This window comes from Aureobasidium namibiae (genome assembly GCF_000721765.1).
Source record: "Aureobasidium namibiae CBS 147.97 unplaced genomic scaffold scaffold_2, whole genome shotgun sequence".
NCBI lineage: Eukaryota > Fungi > Ascomycota > Dothideomycetes > Dothideales > Saccotheciaceae > Aureobasidium > Aureobasidium namibiae.
Genome location: NW_013581207.1, coordinates 1914563 through 1937174, shown reverse-complemented (window position 1 = coordinate 1937174; position 22612 = coordinate 1914563). Strand labels below are relative to the sequence as shown.

At 53.2% G+C, this 22612-nt stretch overlaps 8 protein-coding genes across 8 annotated transcripts; 4 read left to right on the top strand and 4 right to left on the bottom strand.

Annotated features, from left to right (window-relative positions):
* Positions 1 to 183: 183 nt before the first annotated feature.
* Positions 184 to 2703, top strand: M436DRAFT_70028 (uncharacterized protein; the record flags this gene model as incomplete). The annotated part of the gene is made up of 1 exon (XM_013575786.1): positions 184 to 2703. One exon carries the CDS (start codon positions 184 to 186, stop codon positions 2701 to 2703), a length of 2520 nt encoding a protein of 839 aa, XP_013431240.1.
* Positions 2704 to 2772: 69 nt separating this feature from the next.
* Positions 2773 to 3876, bottom strand: M436DRAFT_37908 (WD40 repeat-like protein; the record flags this gene model as incomplete). Its single annotated transcript, XM_013575265.1, has 1 exon — positions 2773 to 3876. The coding sequence occupies one exon, from the start codon at positions 3874 to 3876 to the stop codon at positions 2773 to 2775; it is 1104 nt and encodes a 367-aa protein (XP_013430719.1).
* Positions 3877 to 5635: 1759 nt separating this feature from the next.
* Positions 5636 to 9102, bottom strand: M436DRAFT_37465 (chitin synthase, class IV; the record flags this gene model as incomplete). Its single annotated transcript, XM_013575187.1, has 3 exons — positions 5636 to 6034; positions 6108 to 6594; positions 6647 to 9102. The coding sequence occupies 3 exons, from the start codon at positions 9100 to 9102 to the stop codon at positions 5636 to 5638; spliced, it is 3342 nt and encodes a 1113-aa protein (XP_013430641.1).
* A 2284-nt stretch (positions 9103 to 11386) lies between these two features.
* Positions 11387 to 12953, top strand: M436DRAFT_37624 (HCP-like protein; the record flags this gene model as incomplete). The annotated part of the gene is made up of 2 exons (XM_013575216.1): positions 11387 to 12656; positions 12709 to 12953. 2 exons carry the CDS (start codon positions 11387 to 11389, stop codon positions 12951 to 12953), a joined length of 1515 nt encoding a protein of 504 aa, XP_013430670.1.
* Positions 12954 to 13378: 425 nt separating this feature from the next.
* Positions 13379 to 14974, top strand: M436DRAFT_39085 (peptidase M18, aminopeptidase I; the record flags this gene model as incomplete). The annotated part of the gene is made up of 2 exons (XM_013575480.1): positions 13379 to 13445; positions 13497 to 14974. The coding sequence occupies 2 exons, from the start codon at positions 13379 to 13381 to the stop codon at positions 14972 to 14974; spliced, it is 1545 nt and encodes a 514-aa protein (XP_013430934.1).
* A 737-nt stretch (positions 14975 to 15711) lies between these two features.
* Positions 15712 to 17648, top strand: M436DRAFT_38781 (WD40 repeat-like protein; the record flags this gene model as incomplete). Its single annotated transcript, XM_013575415.1, has 2 exons — positions 15712 to 16668; positions 16722 to 17648. The coding sequence occupies 2 exons, from the start codon at positions 15712 to 15714 to the stop codon at positions 17646 to 17648; spliced, it is 1884 nt and encodes a 627-aa protein (XP_013430869.1).
* A 909-nt stretch (positions 17649 to 18557) lies between these two features.
* M436DRAFT_38638 (Vps5-domain-containing protein) lies at positions 18558 to 20513 on the bottom strand (the record flags this gene model as incomplete). Its single annotated transcript, XM_013575398.1, has 3 exons — positions 18558 to 19382; positions 19485 to 20434; positions 20489 to 20513. 3 exons carry the CDS (start codon positions 20511 to 20513, stop codon positions 18558 to 18560), a joined length of 1800 nt encoding a protein of 599 aa, XP_013430852.1.
* Positions 20514 to 21217: 704 nt separating this feature from the next.
* On the bottom strand, positions 21218 to 22073 carry M436DRAFT_78848 (ras-like protein rab-14; the record flags this gene model as incomplete). Its single annotated transcript, XM_013575979.1, has 2 exons — positions 21218 to 21943; positions 22005 to 22073. The coding sequence occupies 2 exons, from the start codon at positions 22071 to 22073 to the stop codon at positions 21218 to 21220; spliced, it is 795 nt and encodes a 264-aa protein (XP_013431433.1).
* Between the last annotated feature and the right edge of the window lie 539 nt (positions 22074 to 22612).

Sequence of the window (22612 nt, the reverse complement as noted above, 5' to 3'; positions counted from 1 at the left end):
GATTGCGAGTCTGCAGATGTAGAGATGAAGAGAAGGGAAAGAAAGTGGTAGTTGTGGTATACAGTAGCAAGTAGTAGTAGGTGGGGCGGCGGGGAGCTTGGGGGGGCTCGATATCGGTATCGGGCAAGCCGCGGCCGACCACGGGGCTCCTCATGGCCAACTCTACGAGACTCATCCACCGACATGGACGCAGTCGACTATGACCCGATTGCACATCTGAACGCCCTCTTCGGCCATCCATCGACCCTCGACCAAGCCGCCGCCGTGTCGCAGCAGCTACACAAACAACAGCATGACCTCTATCAACACATGGGCCGCATGGTCGCCCGGCAGGCAGAGAGCGATGCCGACAGCGTGCGCCGTATAAATCAAGCAAAGGAAGAGCTGGGAGATGTCTTTGGCCGCATCGATCGCGTGCGCGCAAGAGCGCTGGACACCGAGAGATCCATCACCGATATGACGGCCGACATCAAGCGCCTCGACCATACCAAGAGGAACCTGACCCTGTCCATGACCGCCCTCAAACGCCTGCAGATGCTGACCACCGCATACGAGCAATTGCGCACACTTGCTTCAACTCGTCAGTACCGGGACTGCGCTCATCTGGTCTCGGCCGTAGTCCAGCTCATGGCACATTTCAAGACATACCGCAGCATTCAACAGATTGCCCAACTCAGTCAGAATGTCGCCGATCTCCAGCGACACTTGCTTGACCAGATTTGTGAAGATTTTGAGCTTGCCTTTGCTAGAGAATCTGTTGCTTCGAGTCGCAACATGCTGGCCGATGCCTGTCATGTCATGGATGCTTTGGGCGATCATGCTCGCGCTCGTCTGACTACCTGGTACTGTAACACCATGTTGCGTGAGTATCGTCAAGTCTTTCGTTCCTCCGACGAAGCTGCTTCGCTGGACAACATCTCCCGCCGCTATTCTTGGTTCAATCGTATGCTCAAAACACATGACTCCGACCATGCTTCCTTGTTCCCTTCCTTCTGGCGTGTCGATGAGATGCTAGCAAACGCTTTTTGTGAGACTACCCGGGAAGACTACAAGCAGATCTTACAACGTTCCATGCGCCGTGCAGATGGCCAGCCACCTGATGTCAACCTACTCCTATCATGCTTGCAAGAAACTCTGGATTTCGAGCACTCCCTCGAGCGCCGTTTCTCTTCTGCTGAGTCACGCTCCTCTTTGGACACGCTAGATGAGAAGCCACGTGCCTTCAGTCAAGCCATCTCTGAAGCTTTCGAACCATATCTCAGTATCTGGGTCGAGTCCCAAGACAAGCAGCTAGCTCTGCTTATCCCAAAGTACCGCCAACAACCCGTTCGAAACACCGAAGACGAGTTCCATGCCCATACTGTCATGCCCTCTTCTACCGAGCTCTTCCACTCTTACCGCATCACATTTGCACAATGCGCAAAGCTATCGACTGGCTCACGGCTCCTGGACTTGTCAAAAACATTTGCCAAGTATCTCGATGTCTACTGTCAGCAGGTCTTGTACCATGCCTTGTCCGAACGATCGGCGTCAGTTGAAGATATAGTCACCATCCTGAACACTGCAGATTATTGCTATCAAACTACCAACCAGCTAGAGGAACGCATCAAGTCGCGTGTCGACCCAGATTTGCGTGCCCAGGTTGATCTGCAGTCTCAAGCCGACTCTTTTATGGGTATCGCATCAGCCTCCGTTAAGGCCTTGGTGAGGAGAGTCGAGCTAGACTGCGATGCACCCTGGAGAGAGATGCGCAATGTCCCTTGGAGCAAGATGGACAATGTCGGTGACCAAAGCCCCTACGTTGCTCCTTTGGTGCAGCGTGTCAAGGAGAAGACATCCGAAGTTCTCAACTACTTGCAGAAGCAACACTACGCACGTGCATTCTGTGACAATTTGATCGACGCTCTTGCCAGCTCCATCTTGACCAACTTGGTGGTCTGTCGACCCATATCGGAAACAGGTGCTGAACAGATGCTACTCGACTCTTATGTCCTGAAAAAGGCATTCACCGAGCTGTCTACAGTCAACGCCGAAGCGGGAACTACACCCAACGCCAACTTCGTCAAGAGGGTCAACCAAAGCATGGCCAAGCTCGACCCCTTGTTGAAAACACTACAAGTGCGCGCCTCGCCACCTGAAGGATTGGTCCAGGCATATTTGATACACATGCAAGATCGATCCGAGCCAAACTTCCGCAAGATACTCGAGCTCAAAGGCATCACGCGTAAGCAAGAACAGGCTCAGTTGGTAGAGCTGTTCAACGCACACAAAGCGTCACCGGCGAACGAAGCCCTGCAGCTGTCCAACCCCTTGATCGCCAACATCTCACTGCAAGCGGCAGGTGCGACTGTGCCGGGCATTGCCGCACTCAAAGACAGCGCTGCCTCGCACTCGGCACCAGCTTTGGCAGGAACGACTGCTCGGTTTGACCCCTCCACGTTTGGTTCTGCTCTCATGAACGCCGCTCGTGATGGCGTTGACCGGTTTGGTTCACCAGCCCTAGGTGGCACGGCGTCGGCTGCAAGCGCCAGTAGAGCAATCAGCCCGCCACCTATGGGTGCTCTGGGTCTCAATGCTGAAAGCGCCCATGCTAGCATCAACGAAAATCTCAAGAATATTGGCAAGTTCTTCCGTCGCGATGTTAGCGGATTCGGGGGTTTCGGCAAGAAAGAAGAGGGCAGGAGGAGCATGGAGAAAAGATAAAGATCTACATGGTGTTCATAGTACATTGCCAAAGTAGATCGTTCTGCATAATACGTTTCTTCGTGACTATCATTTCCCATATCTTAGACCTTGCAGCATCAAATCATCAAAGCTCAGTCCTGACCCATGTTGATCTCTCGGAACCTGGTCAGGGTCGTCCAGCTCATCGGGTATATGCGACCTTCTCTCAAACACCATCAGTCCACCAACCGTCTCGTCGCCATTGGCCACGATCAATTCGTGCCCATTGTCCACCGACACTGCTCCGACCACCGAGCCAAAGAAGTCGATCGTCTGCTTATCACACCAATTCATCGCGTCGTACACGCTGACAATGTCATCCGACTCGGCCACCACCAATGATGCTCCTCCGCGATTCGAAGCGGTAAAGTGCAGCGATCTAGCACAGCTCATCTCGCATGAAAGATTCGCCAACGGCACATCCCACCTTCGAGCATCGTATACCACAACTTTGCCATCCTCACTGCCCGTCGCTACATGCCAGCCGTCAGCAGCCCAGGCGCACGCGAATCCATAGCCTGTATGCTGCTGCATGCTGAACAACACATTTCCCCTTTCGGCGTCAGTGATGAGCGACTCGCAAGAGTCTCCAACAATCATTCTTAGTCGGCCGTCGGGTGATGTTGCAGCACAATTGATCTGGTGCTCGTACGCGAACTCGGCGGACCAGGAGTTGGAGTCAATGTCGAGTAGGCGGACTTTACTGTCGTTGGAGCAAAAGGCAGCCCCCAAAGCACCCGTGCGGCGATGACCAAGTATGTGGACGTGAGTTGTTTCTTTCTGCTCGGCGACAGTCACGAATCCTTCGGTGGGACGATCGCCTAGGGCAGAGTTGAGGTTGAGCAGGGAATACTCGCCCTCCAGCCCACCAGTAACCAACACGGCATCGGAGCAATATCCTTCAAAGTCCGTGGCGGGTGAGACAGCAATGGTAGTAACATGGGCGTCTCCGGCTTGGTTTGGATTCGTTGATGCGCCACTGAAATTGACGACTACATCGGTATACGCAGGACAACTCAGCGAAGTGTGCATTACTCTACTCTTCGATGCATAGAAGACGTCGTTTCTGCTTCGCGCAGCGAGCACATTTCGAAGTTGACCGTGCGAGTGACTGGCCCTATGGTGGGGGTAGAAATCCTTCGAGGCATACATGCGCTGTTGGCGGCATGGCGAGTTGTCGTTATATGCAGCTGGTGGTGTCCAGGAATAGCGAAGAGGATAGAGCATCTTTCGTGCGAGTCGGGCTTGGCTTCTGCTTGTGCTGAACGCTGCCCAGTTCAAACCTTGTAAGTCGTAGTTCGCCGGAGGTTTTTGGTTGAGAGGCCGCCATCGCTCTTTGCGCTCACCGTCTACGTGCATAAGGCCGGCCTCTCCCATGTAATATTGAATGTCCCAGTGGTTGAGAAACTCAGCAACATCGTAGTCAACCCAAGCAGAGGCGTCATGATGGAGTTCCTGAGTAGGCTGTATTGGAGGATTGACAGGTCCGACATCGCCGACGGTCCAACGCGTGCTTAGAGTCTCTGTAGGCGAAGGTGGAAAGACGGTCGGTGATACCGAGTGGGGGACGAGATGTGCATCGACGGTCAGATGTCCTGGTGACCGGCCTGACGCTGAGGTATAGGACGCCCGAGATGCAACGCTTGTGTGTTGGTATCGGGTAGTCATAGAAGCATCATTGACGGCGTGTCCCGGTGGTCTCTCTTCAGCACCATACCGTTGGCCCAGGCGGCCTTCGTAAAGGTCGACATGAGTTGCAATACCGACACCGCCTTCAGTGACATTCCACGGAAATTCTATTGTCTCATGCGATGACATGTACTGGCGACTATAACGAGCATGGTCCGGGACTGAGTCGAGGTCGGCCCAAGCCAAGGGGACCCCGCCATGGTCAGGGTCTTCAAGATGGCTGGGTAGATGAGCAGCAGAGTCGTCGCAAGGATGTGGTGTCTGACCCAAAGACGATATAGCGGACGCTCGCCTCGACCGGATCATTCTGCTGTCGAAACGAAGACCTCGCAGCGTCGAGCCACGCCGCAGCGAATGTCCTGGATATGAAGAGAGATGGTCGCGAGCGTCAGGATCCGACATGGTGCAAGAGGCCAATCGGTAATTTAGATAGGAATCACGGGCGCCAAGCTCGGCAGTGCGAAGAGTCAGCCAGTAACTCGTCCTTGTTTCGATGTGACGGCGGGTGATGACAAGAAGGCTGCCGGTGACTGAGCTATTGGCCCTGCCACGCGTGTCGCAGGAGATTGGTAGAGAATACGTAGCGCATATGCTAACAATATGATCAAAAGAGGGAAACGATACGGTGGCGACAGGCTGATCTGCCACCTGCAGTCGCCGCAATCTCACGAGAGCACCCGCTGTCCTCGAGGACAAGGACGTGTTAGTTATCCAAACAGTGGAAGCACTCTGGCGGGAGACAGACAGGCGCACTTTTCGGGCCGTTGCTAATTGCAAAGTGACAGCTCCGGAAGCGAGCGAGTCTCGTGCAACGCCTTAAGGGCGGATTGACAGGAGGTCAAGGCCTTTTCCGCGTGGTTGTCACGTCGTCTCATCGTCTGCTGCAGTGTAACCATCGCTTAAGCCTTGGACATGTAGAGCCCGAATCTTGCCCTTTCCGTCGAGCGATGCATGGATTTCATCTGTCACCTGCGCCCCCCGAATGAAACAAGCCAATCGCAAACCGACTGTGCCGTGATACTGCATATATTCATTAAATAGCTCAAGGGTGTGAATACTCCTTGATTGTTATCAGGCTCTGGCGCCAACAATTATACATCATGCGATTCATGCAGTCCGGCTCGACCGGCGTTCCTTTTCCCTCCTTCGTAAAGACTCCAAAACTCCGAGATCAGACATCATTGCCCCTTTTATCTTCAGAAAGGTGACCGCCTTTTCTAGTTCAATATTCGTAACCGGACTCGTATGGATATGATCCCTGTGCTGACGACGAAGTGTAATTGGTGCCACCAATCTTCATGCGTCGCTCGTGTTCGAAATCGGCCCATCTCTTCATGGTGATCTTACTGCTGTCAAATTCACCCTCGGCATCGTCATGACCTCCCTTGGTCTGTTCCCCAGCCGTCTTGCGAGTGTCACCCCAAGAGAAGTCGTCAAACTTCCAATAAGCGTAAGTTGGGAGGATGAAGTTCCAGACTGGGAGTGAGAGGAGATAGATGAGCATCCAAGCAACGTAGGAGATGCGATGCGCGGTCAAGATGATGAGGACACCAGGGAGACCAAGAATTAGTGCCAAGAGCACCAAGGACATGACAGGAATAGTTGTGTGTTCAATAGCAGCCTTGATGGCGATAGCAACTACAATCTAGTTAGCATGGAGCTGTCAAAGGGTGTATCAAGAATTACTGACCAACGTAGAAGGTGAAAGCAATGGCAGCCGGAAGCACGAGTGTACCAACCAGTTCGACGAATACAACAAACTGCATGCTGAAGCAGAAAGTGCCACACAAATCACGAACCAGAACCAGCTCCATAAGATTGTGGACTGTACTGTTGATCCATCTTCTCCTTTGAGAGAGAAGGACCTTGAACTCATCGGGTACGGTCGTTTTGCAGACAGCCTGCGGAACGAAGACCTGCTTTCGCTTGGGGAAGGTTCTCAACATCAGAGTCGAGAGATAACGATCTTCACCAAGAAGGAGCAAGTTTTTCTTGTGCAAGGTATCGACGACGTTTTCGGAATAATGCTCCACGATGTCGGGATTGGCCAAGATTGGCACCCAGTAATTTTGATCGCCCTTTGGTGCCTTGATTCTGTACATGCAGAAACATCCGGGAAGGCAGGTGACACCACCAAAAACGGATTCGAAGGACTTTGACTGATGATGTGAGATGAAATATCTGAAATATTTGTCAGTATGGCTTGGGCCAACCAATCGGTTGCTCAACTTACTCGAATACTTGGATCATAGACACCCAGCTGGCCCTCTTGTTGGCGATCTTTGTTTCACCACACAGGCCCATGATTTCAGGGTCCTTTACCATAGCGCTAATCATATGGGTCAGACTGTCGGGGAACACCTTGGTATCAGCATCAACCATGAGAACAATCTCATAAAAGTCGGGAGAGATGCCAGTAATCTTCCAAACACCATTGAAGAATTCGTATTCAAGCTCGGTCATGCGTTCATCGAACATGACTTTCTGCAAGAAGGACATGAGGATGATTTGGCTGTCACGCTTGCCACGGTTACCAGGCTTGGATTGAGTTGCTTCCTCGGGAGTGCCACACTTGACGATGATCACCATGGGCACGCGTTCTTGCTTCTCCATTGGGATGATAGAGTCCTCGCCGTAGTCGTAGAAGCCGGAGTAAATCTTGGCCATATTGTGTCGTTTGGAACCACTAGCGACAGCGACATACGAATAAGGCTTTACTTCATCAGGAACGATGGTGTGTTCCTTCATCATACTCAGGGCGACTTCGGGAGTGGTCATGGTCTCGCCATGGCCCTTGATGATACCATCGCAGATGACGAGGATCAGCTTGTGACTGTTTGGATACTCAGTTGTGGCGACAGAATCAAGAGTGGTACGCATTCCCTCAGGGCCCTCGGAGTAAGCGGTGACCAGACAAATAGCATGTGCAAGAGGGAATCCAAACGGCTGCCACTCTGGGGGAGGCTGGGGCACGACAGCTTCGTGGATAAAGCCATGTGGACCAGGCCCATCTGACTCCATAACACTAGAGTACCTTTTCTCGCTGCTGTTGGGAACCATGAGACTTGCACGGCTCTCTTGCAATGTGTTCTCGCTTCTGTTGCCTTGACCATACACACTTGCACCAGGGATCAAGCGCGCAGTCGAGCTTTGACTGGCCATGGTGGTATATGCTGGACGCGAACGCGCCATAGACCTCTCAATAGCATAAGGGCTGGTGAACCTGGAGGTAGTGGGAAGGAAACTGCCTCGCTTGTTGGCGCGCTCGGTACTGTTAGTGACAGGGTCGGCAACCTTGGGAGCCGGACGATAGATATCGTCCGCCCATTCCTCAATCTGCTGTTTTCTCTTCTTCTCGTCACCACTGAAAGCAGTTTTGTCGGCGGCATACTTGCGGCAGAGGAACCACTGGAAAGCAAGAGCAAGAACGAACTTGGCAACGACGATCGACAGGATAAAGACAAGCGCGACGTAGAGAACGATCTTGGAGGCGATGCAACCAACGGTCTCAGTATCAATGGATCCGACCTTGATGATTTCCTGGAAACACTTTGCGATCTTCTTATCCTGGCCTGAGGAGAAGGCAAGACTCATGTCCGTACCTCGAACGTTTGCGTTCTCACGGATGTCGTCGAATCTGGATGGGTACGAGACTTGCGAGGCGTTGAACCATTTGAGGAGGTTGAGATCAAGAACATCGCCACCGTAGACCATGAGATTGCGGCTTGAATTCTTGATATCATCCCAGGTGAAGTAAACATCTCCTCCGGATTTGAGATCGTAGAAGTTTGTACGAGCAAGTTTGGAAGTATGGCAGGCGTAACCAAGATAATAAGGGGTTGTCAGGTTCGGTTCGCTCGACCCATCCTGGTTGAAAGCGTTGCACGGGAAATACCATGCCAGATTGCCCTCACTATCGGTCTTGACATCAGAGTCTGGAGCAGCAGTGATGAGGCCTTTGCAAGCTCCATTGACATTTTGGAACATGAAGCTGCCGTCCTTGCCTCCATATGGCTCGTCCAGATCCCAAAGGACGTTTTGGTTACGCAATATACCTCTGGCCTGCGGATGTTGCGATCTTGTCAGATCGTAGGCCTTGCCGTGGAAGATCATATAGCCCGAATCGACTTTGTTTACGCGAAAGCGTGAGGAAGAACCCGCGGGGCAGACAGTGGCAGTGAAACCGAAGGTGATGAAGCCAACGAACGCAGCGATCATGAGGATGATGCTGATCAGGCCCATCTTCTCCCTCCAGGCTTGTTGTTGAGCCTTTTCAGGCATGCCGAAACACTTGAGGACGGGATTGGGACACCAGAAAGTGATCAAATGACAGTAAGTGCCCCAGAGTGTAGGCGGACTAGCACCGGCTTGCTTTTGTCTCTTCTTCTTCTCGTCGGCTGTGTCGAGGGTAGCCTTACGGTGCAGTTTACGGCTTGCGTTCCTTGCTACAGAGGGGTCGGTGGGACGGCCTTTCTGATTGAGTTGCTTCAGCTCGATATCGTCGGAACTGAGAGTGGCGGCCTCGATGTCTGCTTCTTCTAGCAACGGGTCGTGACCAGTAGTCGAGGGCATGATTGCCATATTCTGAGCGTGCTTGCGGTAATGGTATTGCGGATGATCTCTGTCGACCTTTGTGCGTTCGGGACGGATCAGACTCTTCTTGCGGCCCAAGTCGGAAGCGCCAATCATGGGCTCATAATCTGTGGGCGATGTAATTCTGGGGACGGGGGATGCGATTTGAGACACATAGGGCTCGGGCTCGAGCTTGTTGTGACTGCTGGTTCTGCGGTGGTGCATGGGTCGGGGCGACTCGAGATCGGATTGTTGTCGCCTATGTGAATGCGACTCGCGGCGAACTCTTGATCGCGAGTCCCGACGTCGAGGCGACGTGGGGTTGTTAGACGACATGATGTCGGTAGGTAGTCGAGGATATGGTGTGTGACTATCGATGGATCTCGCCGCTGCTCCCGGGCAGAGGGTGAAGGAGAGGCACGGAGATGGGTTCAGGCGAAGAAGAACGAGGGTGGGTGTGGCGGCTCAGCAGCAGTCTTGGACAAACAAACTTCGGCTCGTCGTGGAAACGGGTGCCTGCTGTGGTCTGGCTGCCAGACAAGACGGATGACAGGGCCAGAAAAGAGCGAGCGGTGTGAGAAGTGCTCTCTGTTGCAACAGGCAAGGAAGCAGCCCTCGGGGCACAAGACTGTTGCAAAGTGTCGACTTGTGTTGGCATGGGATTGTATTCTTGTAGCACGGCTCGTCGCCGACCCGGCCCCTGAAGCGCTAGCAGCACTTAGTTTTGCAGCCGCTGTGCCTGCATCGCAGATCGGCCCGCTCGTGCTCACCATCTCCTCAAAACAACATCGCCCTCGTGTCTACCTAGCCATGACGTTGTCTGTCTGCCTGTTGAGCCATGTCGAGCCCTGCCTGTCTACCACGCTTTTCTACCATGTATACACACCTAGCTATCTATCTTCCTTCGATCCCTCGACCCCAAGGGCTATGTCTGCCACTCGACCCCTTGTTTCTCCCTGACTCCTCTTGTCTCATATCTGAAGCCACATCCATCCCCACAAAGCATCGAGCATGTGCAGCACGTACCCTCATCTTGCGTGCATCATCTTGGTTTCGATGGCCTTAGAGTCGATCAAACATATCCTCGCCTCTCGGGCAACCCATCTGGCTGTTCTTCTCCAGGCTCGGCATACGGAGTAGAGTGTGGTAGCTGGAGCAGCCACCGTTGAGTCGTCGCCAACAGTAACAGCCAGTTGCCGAGTTCTGTCTACTCAAGTAATACTCATTTGCCTCTCTCCCCTCTCCATGTTCTGCAAACAGTCTTGGGCGAGGAAATCATGCAGATATGCTAAATATGGCTGCTATATTCGGTAGTCTGGCTGATCATGTGGTCGGAACTCTGGTTCAGAGGGAATTCGTAAAACTGCACTTAGAGTTCGGACATCTGCATGTGGAAGGCCACTTTTGCCTTCTGGGGACCCTTGTTGAAGCACTACTTGGGCACGAGACGGAAATTTTGCTCTCGTGTTTACTCCATCGAGCCAGAGCACGCGGGATCTGTGAGCATTGTATTTGAGTCTACAAGACCATGGCTAGAAGCACTGACGGCTCAAGAGGTGGCCTCCACACATTCATGACGACCCTCTTTGTACTTGTAGTCAGTCAACGGCGCGACCGCTACCAATAAACTCAGGCACGCGCACAGCCGAACGGAAGGAGCGCGGACCGCGAATGCAGATTAGGTTGTCACTCTCGTCAGCCCCTCTGCTGTTTCGATTCCACTTTCTTACATTTGTTCAACCCATTCTATCACGTCAAGTAGCCTTAGCTACTTTGTCTTCGTTTCATTTATTACTCCAACTCGGTACCAACTTGTGCAATTTGCCCTTGTCCGAGATCGCTGCCGCTTACTGGTACACCTACGCAGACCAAAAGAGTCGACCCTCATTACGAACACATCCGCGGTACCGAGCGATCCGAATATTCTTGCAGGACTGTCGACTCCTCACGCTTCTTTCATTACTCCAGGCCACAGCCGTCGTTTCGCTCCGACCTTGGACGAGTAGAGAAAAATATCGCATCTCTAGGCGCATATATCACATCTGAAGACATGGCCGAGGTGTACCGAAGCCAGAGGCCGGCCTCTCATGGCCACTTCGATGGCACACAGGATCAGAGCCGAGCTTCCTTCTCGCCTAGAAAGAGCAGCATGGCACGGCCGACCATTCGCATGCAAGAAGCACCCGCTAGCCCAGAGAGCTCAGGCTCGCCACGACCAGGCACGTCCAGGTCTTCATCTGGCCAGGTGGATCATCCCTCGGGCTATCATTCAAGATCCGCCTCCCAACATTCGTCCGTCAAACATCTCGACTCCATCAAGCATCTCGATTCCATAGGCCGCATTTCTTTGAAGGACCTTCCAACTGTTGGTGCCGAGGAGCTGGAACCAGAACCTTTGCCTATGCTACAATACCACCACAAGGGCCTCGATGAGTCCCCGGTCAAGAGAAACAACCCCAATCGCATTTCTCAAGCAACCATGAATAGTGTTGGCTCCTCTTCAAGTGGTGGGGCCCTTAGGCCACCGAGGACGGTAGGATCTCGTGTCGTCTCGCAGAACTCATCATTGGGAGCCGATCTTCGAGCAAGCACGTATTCGCCCTTGTCTGCGGACGACAGCTTGTCCGTGAGCGGTTCGCCTAGAATCTATGCCCGCAATCAGGCTGGTAACCGACGTTCGCCTGACACCAGACCAATGTCGTATATCGACTTGCTGAACGAAGTGCCCTATTCGCAGCAAGTGGCACCAGCCCCAGTCATGAACAACAGCAGTCTTCAATCTGCCGTCGGAAACAATGCCTCGTTGCTTGACAACAAGAAAACCCTTGACATGTACCGTGCCAACGTCAAGAAAACCAACGATCCCAGCATTCAATACGAATTTGCCATCTTCATGATCAACGCAGCCAGAGATCATGCTGAAGATACGGAATCAGCTGCAGAGCTGATCAAAGAAGCCCGTGGAATTCTCCAGCGTCTCTCAGATCGCGCATATCCTTTTGCGCAATACTACCTTGCCGATGGTTACTTCTCTGGATTGTTCAACAAGGACAAGCCAGATTATGACAAGGCTCTGCCCCTTTTTGTTGCAGCGAGCAAGCATGGTCATGCAGAATCAGGATACCGTGCTGCTCTGTGCTACGAATTCGGATGGGGTTGCGCGAAGAATTATCCGAAGGCTGTGCAGTTCTTCCGCGCTGCTGCATCGAAGGGTCATCCAGGAGCAGCAATAAGACTGGGCAAGGCATGTCTCACTGGTGATATGGGACTTGTAAATCGATATCGGGAGGGTGTCAAGTGGCTGAAGCGCGCTACAGACTCTGCCGACTATCAGTACAACAGCGGTCCTTATGAGCTTGGACTATTACATATCACTGGCTTCGGCGAGGATATCTTCAAGGATGAAGCATATGCCGCTCAGCTCATGACAAAGTCAGCCGAGCTGGGCCATCCGGAAGCGAACTACCGAATGGGACAAGCATACGAGAATGGAACATTTGGATGTCCCAAAGACGCTGCATTGAGTGTTCACTTTTACAACGGTGCGGCATCGAAGGGCTTGCCCGAAGCTATGATGGCATTGTGTGCCTGGTACATGGTTGGCGCAGAGCCAGTCCTCGAGAAGGACGAAGTTGAAGCCTACGAGTGGTCAAAAAGAGCTGCTGAGATGGGTAAGTGTTATGTTATTGAGAAGTTCTGAAAGATCGATGCTAACATGTGCAGGACTTGCAAAGGCCGAATACGCTGTGGGCTACTTCACAGAGATGGGTATCGGTTGTCGACGCGACCCCTTAGAAGCCAACGTGTGGTACGTCAGGGCTGCGGATAAGGGCAACGAGACTGCCAAACAACGACTCGATATTATTAGAGCAGCAGCTTCTGGAGATTCGGGCATACCCATGGCCAAGGGCAAGGCAAAAACCAAAGAACTTGGTGGTGGTAAAGAAAAGGAGTGTCTTGTCATGTAAAATTAATGAGGTGGAGCATTGAATGAGGAGTCTTGGATTTTTGGCGTTACAGCAAACTTTGCATCAAGGAGCATATACCACGGCATTCGGGAGGGGATTCTCTAGGGCATCTACACGAAAATTGAAGGCAAGAGCGTAGCGAGCTCATACATAGCGATGCAGTTGCGATATAGCATTCACTTTCTGGTTACGATGAGAGCCCGCCTCAAGCTGGCGTTCGATGCGCTGAGATCGGTCCCTTGGATTCAGTGCCCTGCTGGCCCGAGCTTCCAGCTCCCATTCGAGGAAGGAGCTCACGTCGATTGATTGCTGTCAAAAGGATGTCCTTTACCAATCGCCGACTTTTTGCAACTTTCACACACTCAAACGCCAGATATCCCGCAGTTGTCTGTTTGATCAAGCCACTCAGCAGAAGCATAGCGACCATGACCAACAAAGCGTCACTCAAGCCGGCCGAGGACTTTATCGAGTTCGTCAACGCCTCTCCAACCCGTATGCCACTTCCGCTTGGCCAGCTCCGGGACTAATACTGACATCCAACAGCATTCCATGCCGTCCGCTCGGCCACGCAACGGCTTGATGCCGCTGGCTACACCAAGATCAAGGAACGCGACGCCTGGGCACATTCTCTTGTCCCTGGTGGAAAGTACTATCTCACCCGTAACTCGTCCACTATCATCGCCTTCGCCATCGGTAACAAATGGAAGCCTGGTAACCCCATCGCCATGGTCGGTGCACACACCGACTCGTGCTGTCTCCGACTCAAGCCTGTGTCGAAGCGTCAGTCCGAGGGATTCATCCAGGTTGGCGTAGAGGCATATGGAGGTGGTCACTGGGCAACCTGGTTTGACCGGGATCTGAGTTTTGCTGGACGTGTCATGTGTAAGCGCGCCGACGGCGGCATGGAGCAAAAGCTGGTCAAGGTCGATCGACCCATCTGTCGTATCCCCAATCTGGCTGTCCACTTTGGCGGTTCTGTTCCCTTCGAATTTAACAAAGAGAACCAGCTTTTCCCTATCGCAGGCTTGGTCGAGGCCGAGCTGAACAGGCAAGGCAAGGCACCCGAGGATGCCCAGAAGGATCAAGAGTCGGACAGCACCGATTTCAACCCTCTGAAGAATCCCACCGAACGCCACCATCCCTACGTCGTCGAAATCCTTGCTCAAGAAGCTGGAGTCAAACCCGAGGATATCCTCGACTTTGAGATTGTCCTGTACGATACGCAGAAGTCTTGCCTGGGAGGACTGAACAACGAACTCATATTCTCTGCCCGTCTGGACAACCTAATGATGACCTATTGCGCTGTCCAAGGCTTGATCAACTCTACATCCTCGCAAGGCAAGCCCCTGACTGATGAGAACACAATCCGCCTGATTGCTTGCTTCGATCACGAAGAGATTGGCAGTACTTCGGCCCAAGGTGCGGACTCCAACATCCTACCTTCGGTTCTTCGACGTCTCTCTGTACTTCCTTCTTCGCAAGACACCGAGAGCGACAGTTCGTATGACCGTACCGACCATGCCACCCACAAGGATGCCGACCTAAGCACGGCTTTTGAGCAGTCTCTGTCAAGCAGTTTCCTCATCAGTGCAGACATGGCTCACAGCGTCAACCCGAACTACAGCGGCAAGTATGAGAGCGAACACAAGCCGCAGATGAACAAGGGTACAGTCATCAAGATCAACGCCAATGTTCGCTACGCGACCAACTCGCCCGGAATTGTCCTCTTGCAGGAGCTTGCGAAGAGGGCGAAGAAGAGTAGTGGCGACGTTCGCAGTAACGGTCAAGGAGTGCCTCTGCAAATGTTTGTTGTTCGCAACGATATGCCCTGTGGAAGCACCATCGGACCCATGCTTTCGGCCAACACTGGTGTTCGCACGTTGGATCTTGGAAATGCGCAGCTCTCGATGCACAGTATCCGTGAGACTGGCGGAGCGTATGATGTCGAGTATTCAATCAACCTCTTTGAGAGTTTCTTTGAGCACTACGGCGAGTTGGAAAGCAAGATTTTTGTGGATTAGGAGATGGGGACTGTGTCGTTTGAGAGGATGACAGAAAGTACCACGGAGTTGGTGAATGAAATAGATTGAATGGTAGGGCTTGATACACAGAACATCAAATCGAAATGAGCATTGGTCCTGGATAAAAATGGCCCGCTGCACGGTGGTATACAATGTGGCTTGAGCCAAGGTGTGGAGAGGAAGGAGGAGTTGGCGCGTGCGAGAGACCCTTGACGATTCACTGTGGCAACCACGGTGCTAAGGGTGGGTAGGGCCTTGCTTTGGTCTGCTTTTTCGAAGCCGTGATCGACTCTCACAAGACATTGTTCGCGACGTGAGGAAGCAGTGACTGGACCGGTTGACCACACTTCACTTTGCAGCTTGCTCCCCTGTGCTCCCATCACGGTTCACGTGTGACTCTCGTAGCACAACAGACGGACGACAACAAGAGGCACGGACGCACGGACCAAGCGAGCGGAGGCTGGCAAGTCGCACATCGCAAGTCGCGAGTGGAGAGCACCCTGGCCTTGGCCCTGGCCCTGGCCCTGACCGTCCTTCTAACTGTCAATCCAAACACATACCGCCATCGCTAGTCGCCTGTCGCAACATCACTACCCTCTCGTCGCATCGCTCCGCTGCCACTATCGCTATACCGCCCATCACAACACCCGCCGCGCTGCCCGTCGAGTGTCGCCAGCGGGCTGCCTCTGCCGTCTCGATCCGAGGCGCCGCGACAGTCTCTCGAGCATCACGACAGGATGCGCTCCGCTCGTTTGGAAGCAAAGTTTGGCGCAAAGTCCGAGCCCGACCATGTACATACACCCAGGCTTCCATCTCCTCCTGGCACAACCACTCCGCCAACTGCGCCGCATGCTCGTGCAAACGTCAACAACAATGACAACACCTCCACTTACAAGAATGAAACATCGACCACTTCGCGCAAAACATCAGAAGCTATTGACCCGGACGCCTTGAGCAAAGCACTGCAGCAGTTCGAAGAAGCCGGTCGGAATCGGGAACACACTCCAGGAGAAAGCCCCAAGCGCAAGAGGCAGCGCGTTTACACAGATCGCTTCATACCCAATAGAGCTGGCCAGGACCTTCATGCCAGTTACAACCTACTGCACGACCAGGCATCTCCTGCTACGCCACATCGTGCCATCAAGAAGCCTCCTGCAAATGAGCTCCACGGCCAAAAGACCGACGAGGCCAACCGAACATATTCATCCATCCTGCGCTCCGAAATGTTCAACGACGAGATACCCCAGTCCATCCCGCAAAACGACAAGTCCTTGACCCCTCCAGCCAACTTTAATCTCACTCCCTCCACGCCACACAAGAACCTCTTCTCGTACAAGTCTGCACATCCCACTCCTTCATTGACCCCACGCTCGCATTCACGCACCGAACGAGGGCCCAACATCAACGCTCGCTCCGACATCTACAGCTTGTCACCTGTCAAGTACTCGTCACAGTCCATGCTGCTTTCGCCGCGCAAGACCCCTAGAGCTGTCAGCAAAGTCCCCTACAAGGTCCTCGATGCTCCTGAATTGGCCGATGACTTCTATCTCAATCTTGTAGATTGGGGTTCAAGTGGTGTTCTGGCTGTCGGTCTCGGTGACAGTGTCTATCTATGGAACAGCGAGTCTGGAAAGGTCGAACAGCTGTGCAAATTGACCGCCGACACCGTCACTAGTGTTGGTTGGATACAAAGGGTGCGTATCGCTGCTGTAACGTCTTGTGTGTAGTCTGACACTAACTTTCACAGGGCTCGCATCTGGCGGTCGGTACAGGCAGAGGACACGTCCTCATCTTCGATACCGTCACACAGCGGAGGTTGAGAACAATGATAGGCCATTCGGCCCGCGTTTCTTCGCTGGCGTGGAACGCTCACATCCTCTCCACGGGTAGTCGCGATCGCACTATTCTCCATCGTGATGTGCGTTCACCGCAGCAATACCTCACGAAGCTCGTGGGTCACAAGCAAGAAGTTTGTGGACTCCGCTGGAATAGCGATACAAATCAGCTGGCATCTGGTGGTAACGACAACAAGATCTTCATCTGGGATGGTCTGGGCGATCGCTGGTTGCATCGCTGGGGCGAACAGGAAGGAGGCCACAAGGCTGCAGTAAAGGCCATCGCATGGTCTCCGCATCAACGTGGCTTGCTTGCGAGTGGGGGCGGTACGGCAGATCGCTGCATCAAATTCTGGAACACAATCTCTACAGCTCAGCATTCCGCAAACGCCGCCTTGACGAGCGCAAATTCGACACACGCACACTTGGATCTTACGTCCGCTTCCCTGTCGGCGCTGCCACATCATGCCTATCCCGATCCAATGGCTTCGTCGCCTCAGAATCCTCATCTTCTGCGTACTCACGACACCGGCTCTCAGGTCTGTAATCTTCTCTTCTCGACTTTGACATCAGAGCTCGTTTCGACCCACGGTTTCTCACAGCACGCCATCAACATCTGGAAATACCCATCCATGTCGCAAGTGGTCAGTCTGACTGGCCACACATATCGTGTACTCTACCTGAGCATGAGTCCTGACGGCAGTGTGATTGTCACCGGGGCTGGAGACGAGACACTCCGCTTCTGGGACGCGTTTGGCGGCGTTGGTAAAGCCAACAGGAATGAAAACAGTGTCACGGGCAAGGGAAGTCTCGTCAAAGAGTGGAACGTGATCCGGTAGTGGTTTGTGCCCTATCTGACTGGAGGCTTGCATCTTTCTTTCATCTGGACGTGTTTCTTTTTCTTCTTTCCTTAACCGTTTACTCATATTAACGATCTGAACGAACATGAGACGAAGGGCGGCTGGGCGGCAAATCATACATGGGCAACAACAGGACGATTCTCATGCTGGAGAGGCTGGCACGGAATGGGGTTACTTGGGGAGTTTCTGCAGAGCATTAGCGTTTGTTTTTTCTCGGCACAAAGAGGGCAACCCCTTCTTTTCGAGTGCTTATTTCGAGGTTAGCATGGGACTTTCCATCAAAGCGGTCTTGACAGGAGTTTCTGCAGTCATTCATCGAGAGGCCGCCTCGCCACGTATAAGATGGCTGAGAGTTGGTCACTTTCCCACACGTGTACCTTCCATCCACTTTTGCTCACTCGTCGTGGCAATCGATCTCGATCACATCGTGTGTGTAACATGTCACTGGGCCAGAACCGAACGCCGATACCTTTACTCTCGGCGAGATTGGTTCTTGGTATAGCACGGTTTGCATCGGTTTGAGATGGAGGTCAGTTTTTGAGCAATTCGTTGGTCCATGGTGACGATTGATGATACCTCCAAATCACGACGACGACATCGTGATCCTCCAAGCTTTTGTCAACTCGATTGCGCATCATATGAGATGCACATATCTTCAAAAAGTATGTACGTCTCATGGATGGCACCAGAAGGTAGTTGACAAGAGGTGAAAATCAGTGTCAGGGTGTCCCGATCAACCACATCGAAAACGGATGACGATCTTGATACAATCACAACTTTTGAACGGCTTGTGCTTTCAGCCAGATGTTGACAAGAAGACTTTTCGAAAACAGAGAGCATTGTAGGTGAATCGTACATACTTCTTTTAATACATATCCTGAATTACGTCTATGCTTCGCTTTCAACCTCTGCAGTCGCCGGTGCATGCTCAGAATGCTGTTCCTCCGTGCTGTTCTCGTCGGTGGTAGCTCCAGCAGCAGACGCATCTCTATTCGATGATTCTTGGTCTGTACCGCGCTCATTGGCATTGACACCGGCGGCAAAGTATGGCACGGACTCATCGTCATCTGCATCTAGCTGTAGTAGATAGGTCTCCCAGAGTTCGATGAGTTCCTTCTGCGCCTCGATTGCTGACTCGAGGAAGGTCTCGACACCACTCTTGAAATCATCGACCTTTTGGCGCTCGAATCGGTCCAGCTCGCTGCGCATCAAACGACCCATGTCTTCGAAGAGCAGACGTGCCTGGTGGACGCGTCGCTCGGCATCTGCAACATCTGCTTGCATCTGAGAAAGGCGGTCTTGCTGGGTGCGGCCAGCTCGCAGTAGCTTATCGTGCGTGTTTTTGAGTTTCTGCAGAGCGGCCTCGGCTGTGTGCCAGTTGTGATAGGCTTTCTGGCGTTGCTGGAAGGCTGTCTTGATGCTGCCAATCAGGCGGATGTACTCGTCGATAACGATGCCGAGAGTCAAGACGTCCTGCTGAGCCTGGCGATCGTTGAGGTCGCGGATGCGCATCTGAACGTCAGACAAGGCATCAAGAGGAGCAGACAGTTCTGGTGACAGCTCGACCGAAGCAAGCTGATGCAACGAAGCAGAAAAGTCCTGGCAGCTCTCGGCCAATGATTTGCGTTGAGCAACAACGGTATCAGTGGATTTGAGGAGAGCCTTGAGCTGAGTCTCAAGGGCATCAAGATAGATCCTACGGTCATGGAACCACTGCGACATTATTGTGTAAGTGTGGTAACTGGGGACGACGGGTTCGGGGAGAGCGGGAGATGGAGGAAGGGTATCGATGTACGAGGAATAGGCGGCACTTACGTCGTCGTGTTCGACAAACTTAGTGCTGGACCCGACCGACAGGCCAATGGCGCCCAGCATGCCGCCGCCCGACTTTGTCTCGGGCAAGCCGACGTCCTTGCGCTCCTTGTGCTTGATGTCGACATTGAAGGCCTCGCTCTCGAGGAACAACTTGAGATCACCATCGTGTTGCAGGACGGGATGGGCGGCAGATTTGGTGAGCATGCGTTCCAGAGCGGCGCGACGGCTCTCGACAAAGTTCTGGTCAAAACGGTTCATGGCCTGCTTTTCCGGGGGCGGCGGCACCACGACGCCAGGGTTGTTGTTGTGCAGTTGGTTGTACAGCCACAGGAAGTCACGGTAGCGGCGCGAGACAGTGAACTCGGGAGTTCGGTAAGCCTTGCTGGTGGTCTTGGTGCGGACCTGGTAGACGGTGTGGGAGCTAGTCAGGTCACCAACCTTGTGCGGGTCACCAACGCTGATGTCGAACGAGGGTTTGGCAGCTTGCTCGATGCTGACGCTGGGTTGCATCTGGCGTCTGGGAGCGTCGGCCACGGGTGCAGGCTGAACAGGGGGAGGAGCACGTCCCGAGGTGGTCGAAGTGCCATCGGCGTCCAAGGTGGTAGACTCCATGACAGCGGTCGGTGGAGCATTGCGGGCATTCTGCTCCTTTTGCGGCGGCGCGGGACGTTCTTCGACAGGAGCAGGTTCGGCAGGCACTTCCCCCAGAGGACCAAGCGGGCCCAGCGAGTCGTCGAGTGCTTCGAGAGTGGTAGACTGGGTGCCGAAGCGGCGCGACGGACGCGTCTTGGACGGCGGGCTCTTGACTTTGGATCGAGTGCTCTCGGGGACGGCTGGCGTGTCTGTTTCTGTCGTCGAAGGCGCGGGCTCGGTCGCCGTCGATGTTGTCGGCTCGTCTTCTGTAGCTTGGGCAGCCAGGTTGGTGTTGGAGTGCGATCGTGACGGAACGTCTGCGGTGTTTGAATCAGCCAAGGTTCCGAGGAAGCGAATGCAGCCATACTCACCACCCCAGGGCGAGTCTTCATCCATGGTTGCTTCGTCTGTCTGCTATGATGGTCCAGGTTGTTCGCACATGCGATGCTGCCTCGCACCTTCCCCACGACGTAACAAGCCAAGCCTGTCCAGCGCCGTCACCTTCCGACCACTGCCGACCGCCGTCGTACATCAACCACCATGCACCCTAGCCTCTCTATGCTCACTTCCCCCTCGAGCACATATCCTCCTTCTGCTATATCTGATACCCATACCGCGTTTGTCTAGTCTTTACTCGCCAGCAACTCATCATGACCATGGAGGCCTTACCATAGACGGTGGAATGAATCCATTCGTCAGGAACTATATGTTCTCTGTTCACAAAATCTGGTCACTCGACAAACCAATTCCAGCTCAGCTGGTCTCATCTTCATTGGTCTAGTGGTCATGATTTCCGCTTGTCAAGAATAACTTCTCGTCAAGCGCGGGAGACCAGGGTTCGATTCCCTGATGGAGAGGCTTCCTTTTGCTCTTGGTCCAGGACTCACCAGAGATCGCAACCATCTTGTCGTTTGGTATGGTGAGTTAGACAGTTTTGCCATCTAGCGGTAGAAGAGATCGAATATCGAAAGAACGCGTAGTAATTTGTAAGTGAGATGAACACGTTGGCCATCCGTGCAAAAATACTCAAACCTGGCCATGCCCCCAAACGCCTGCTATGCTTTATCGATCCTGACCCAAGCGCTCAAAGTACATTAGTATTAACAGCATCCACCCTGCTTGCCACGTTTTTGTACAGAGGCAGCATCATTCATACCCAAATTGATGGTCCTTGCAGTGTTTGTGCCAGCAGATGCGCCAGGGCCTTTGACTCCGGAGCGCCGGTCGTTCAAGTCGTATTTGCCGGCTTCGATGTTCTGGTATATCCTTTCTGCAACCTCACGGAAGGCTCTTTCGACGTTGTCGCCACTCTTGGCCGAGGTCTCGACGTATTGCATAACCTTGTTTTCTGTGCACCATGCCTCGGCCTCTTCTCGCGTGACTTGTCGCTTGTTCTCAGAGCCGCTACCTTCGGCGACTGTTGTCGATGAAGCAAGATCACTCTTGTTGCCGACGAGCACTACAACGATATTCTCTTCTGCTATCTGACGAAGATCATTCAACCACGCTGTCACGGCGTCGAAGGTTGCGCGACGGGTGATGTCGAAGACTAGCAAGGCACCGCTAGCACCTCTGAAGTAGGATCGCGTGATTGACTTGTATGTCTCTTGTCCGGCGGTATCCCACAGTGATAGTTTCATATGCTTTTGATTTTGCGAGTCGGTATTGGCGATTGTCTCGGTGGGAGGAGCGTCGGTGGACGGGTTGTTGACTTTGAGGGCCAATGAAGCGGGTGGACCGACGGGTACAATGCGACTGCCAAACTCGACTCCGATGGTAACATCATGATGCGGGCTGAAGCGGCCTTCGCACAGTCTTATGGTGAGCTTTAAAGGCATGGGTAAGTTGGCACTCTTTGAGTCGGATATGGGGCAGTCAAGCACGTACACTCGACTTTCCGCAGCCAGAGTCACCCAGCGAGACGATTTTGGCGATGTAGTCCCAGCTCTGCGTCATGTTTGTCGTGTAGGCTGCTGGAAAAAATCAGACCTGATTGAGAAGCAGCAACAATCAAACATCGGGCCAGATCAAGAAGCAGCGACAGACATCTGGGTCGTTCCTGCGGCTGCCGGCTCCGCAGATCTGGAGAAGGATGCCCTGTGCGTCAGCCCCTCGTCATCATCATTCAAGAACGATTTGTTCCTTTGACCATTCTGAACTCTGTACGCCTTGCTTGTTCAATTGTACCATCTGGCACGGTCTATCGTGTTCTTCTGGTCACTTCTTACTCCCTTCATCAAGCTTCAGCCCTTCCCCGAGCATAGCAACCTAGTATATACGGATGGTTTGACTCGGTGACGACCGTTGAGAACCGGAGCCGCATGACTCTCGATGCGTCGCCAATGATCCAAACATGTGCCATGTGCTCCTCCATGTCCAATAGTCGCAATATCAATTCATCATCCGTCTTTGCGCTCTCTCTCTTCTTCCCTTCTTGACTCTCTCCTTTGTGAGCCTCTCCCTCGCTCTACTCAGTCTACCTCCACGCACACCCC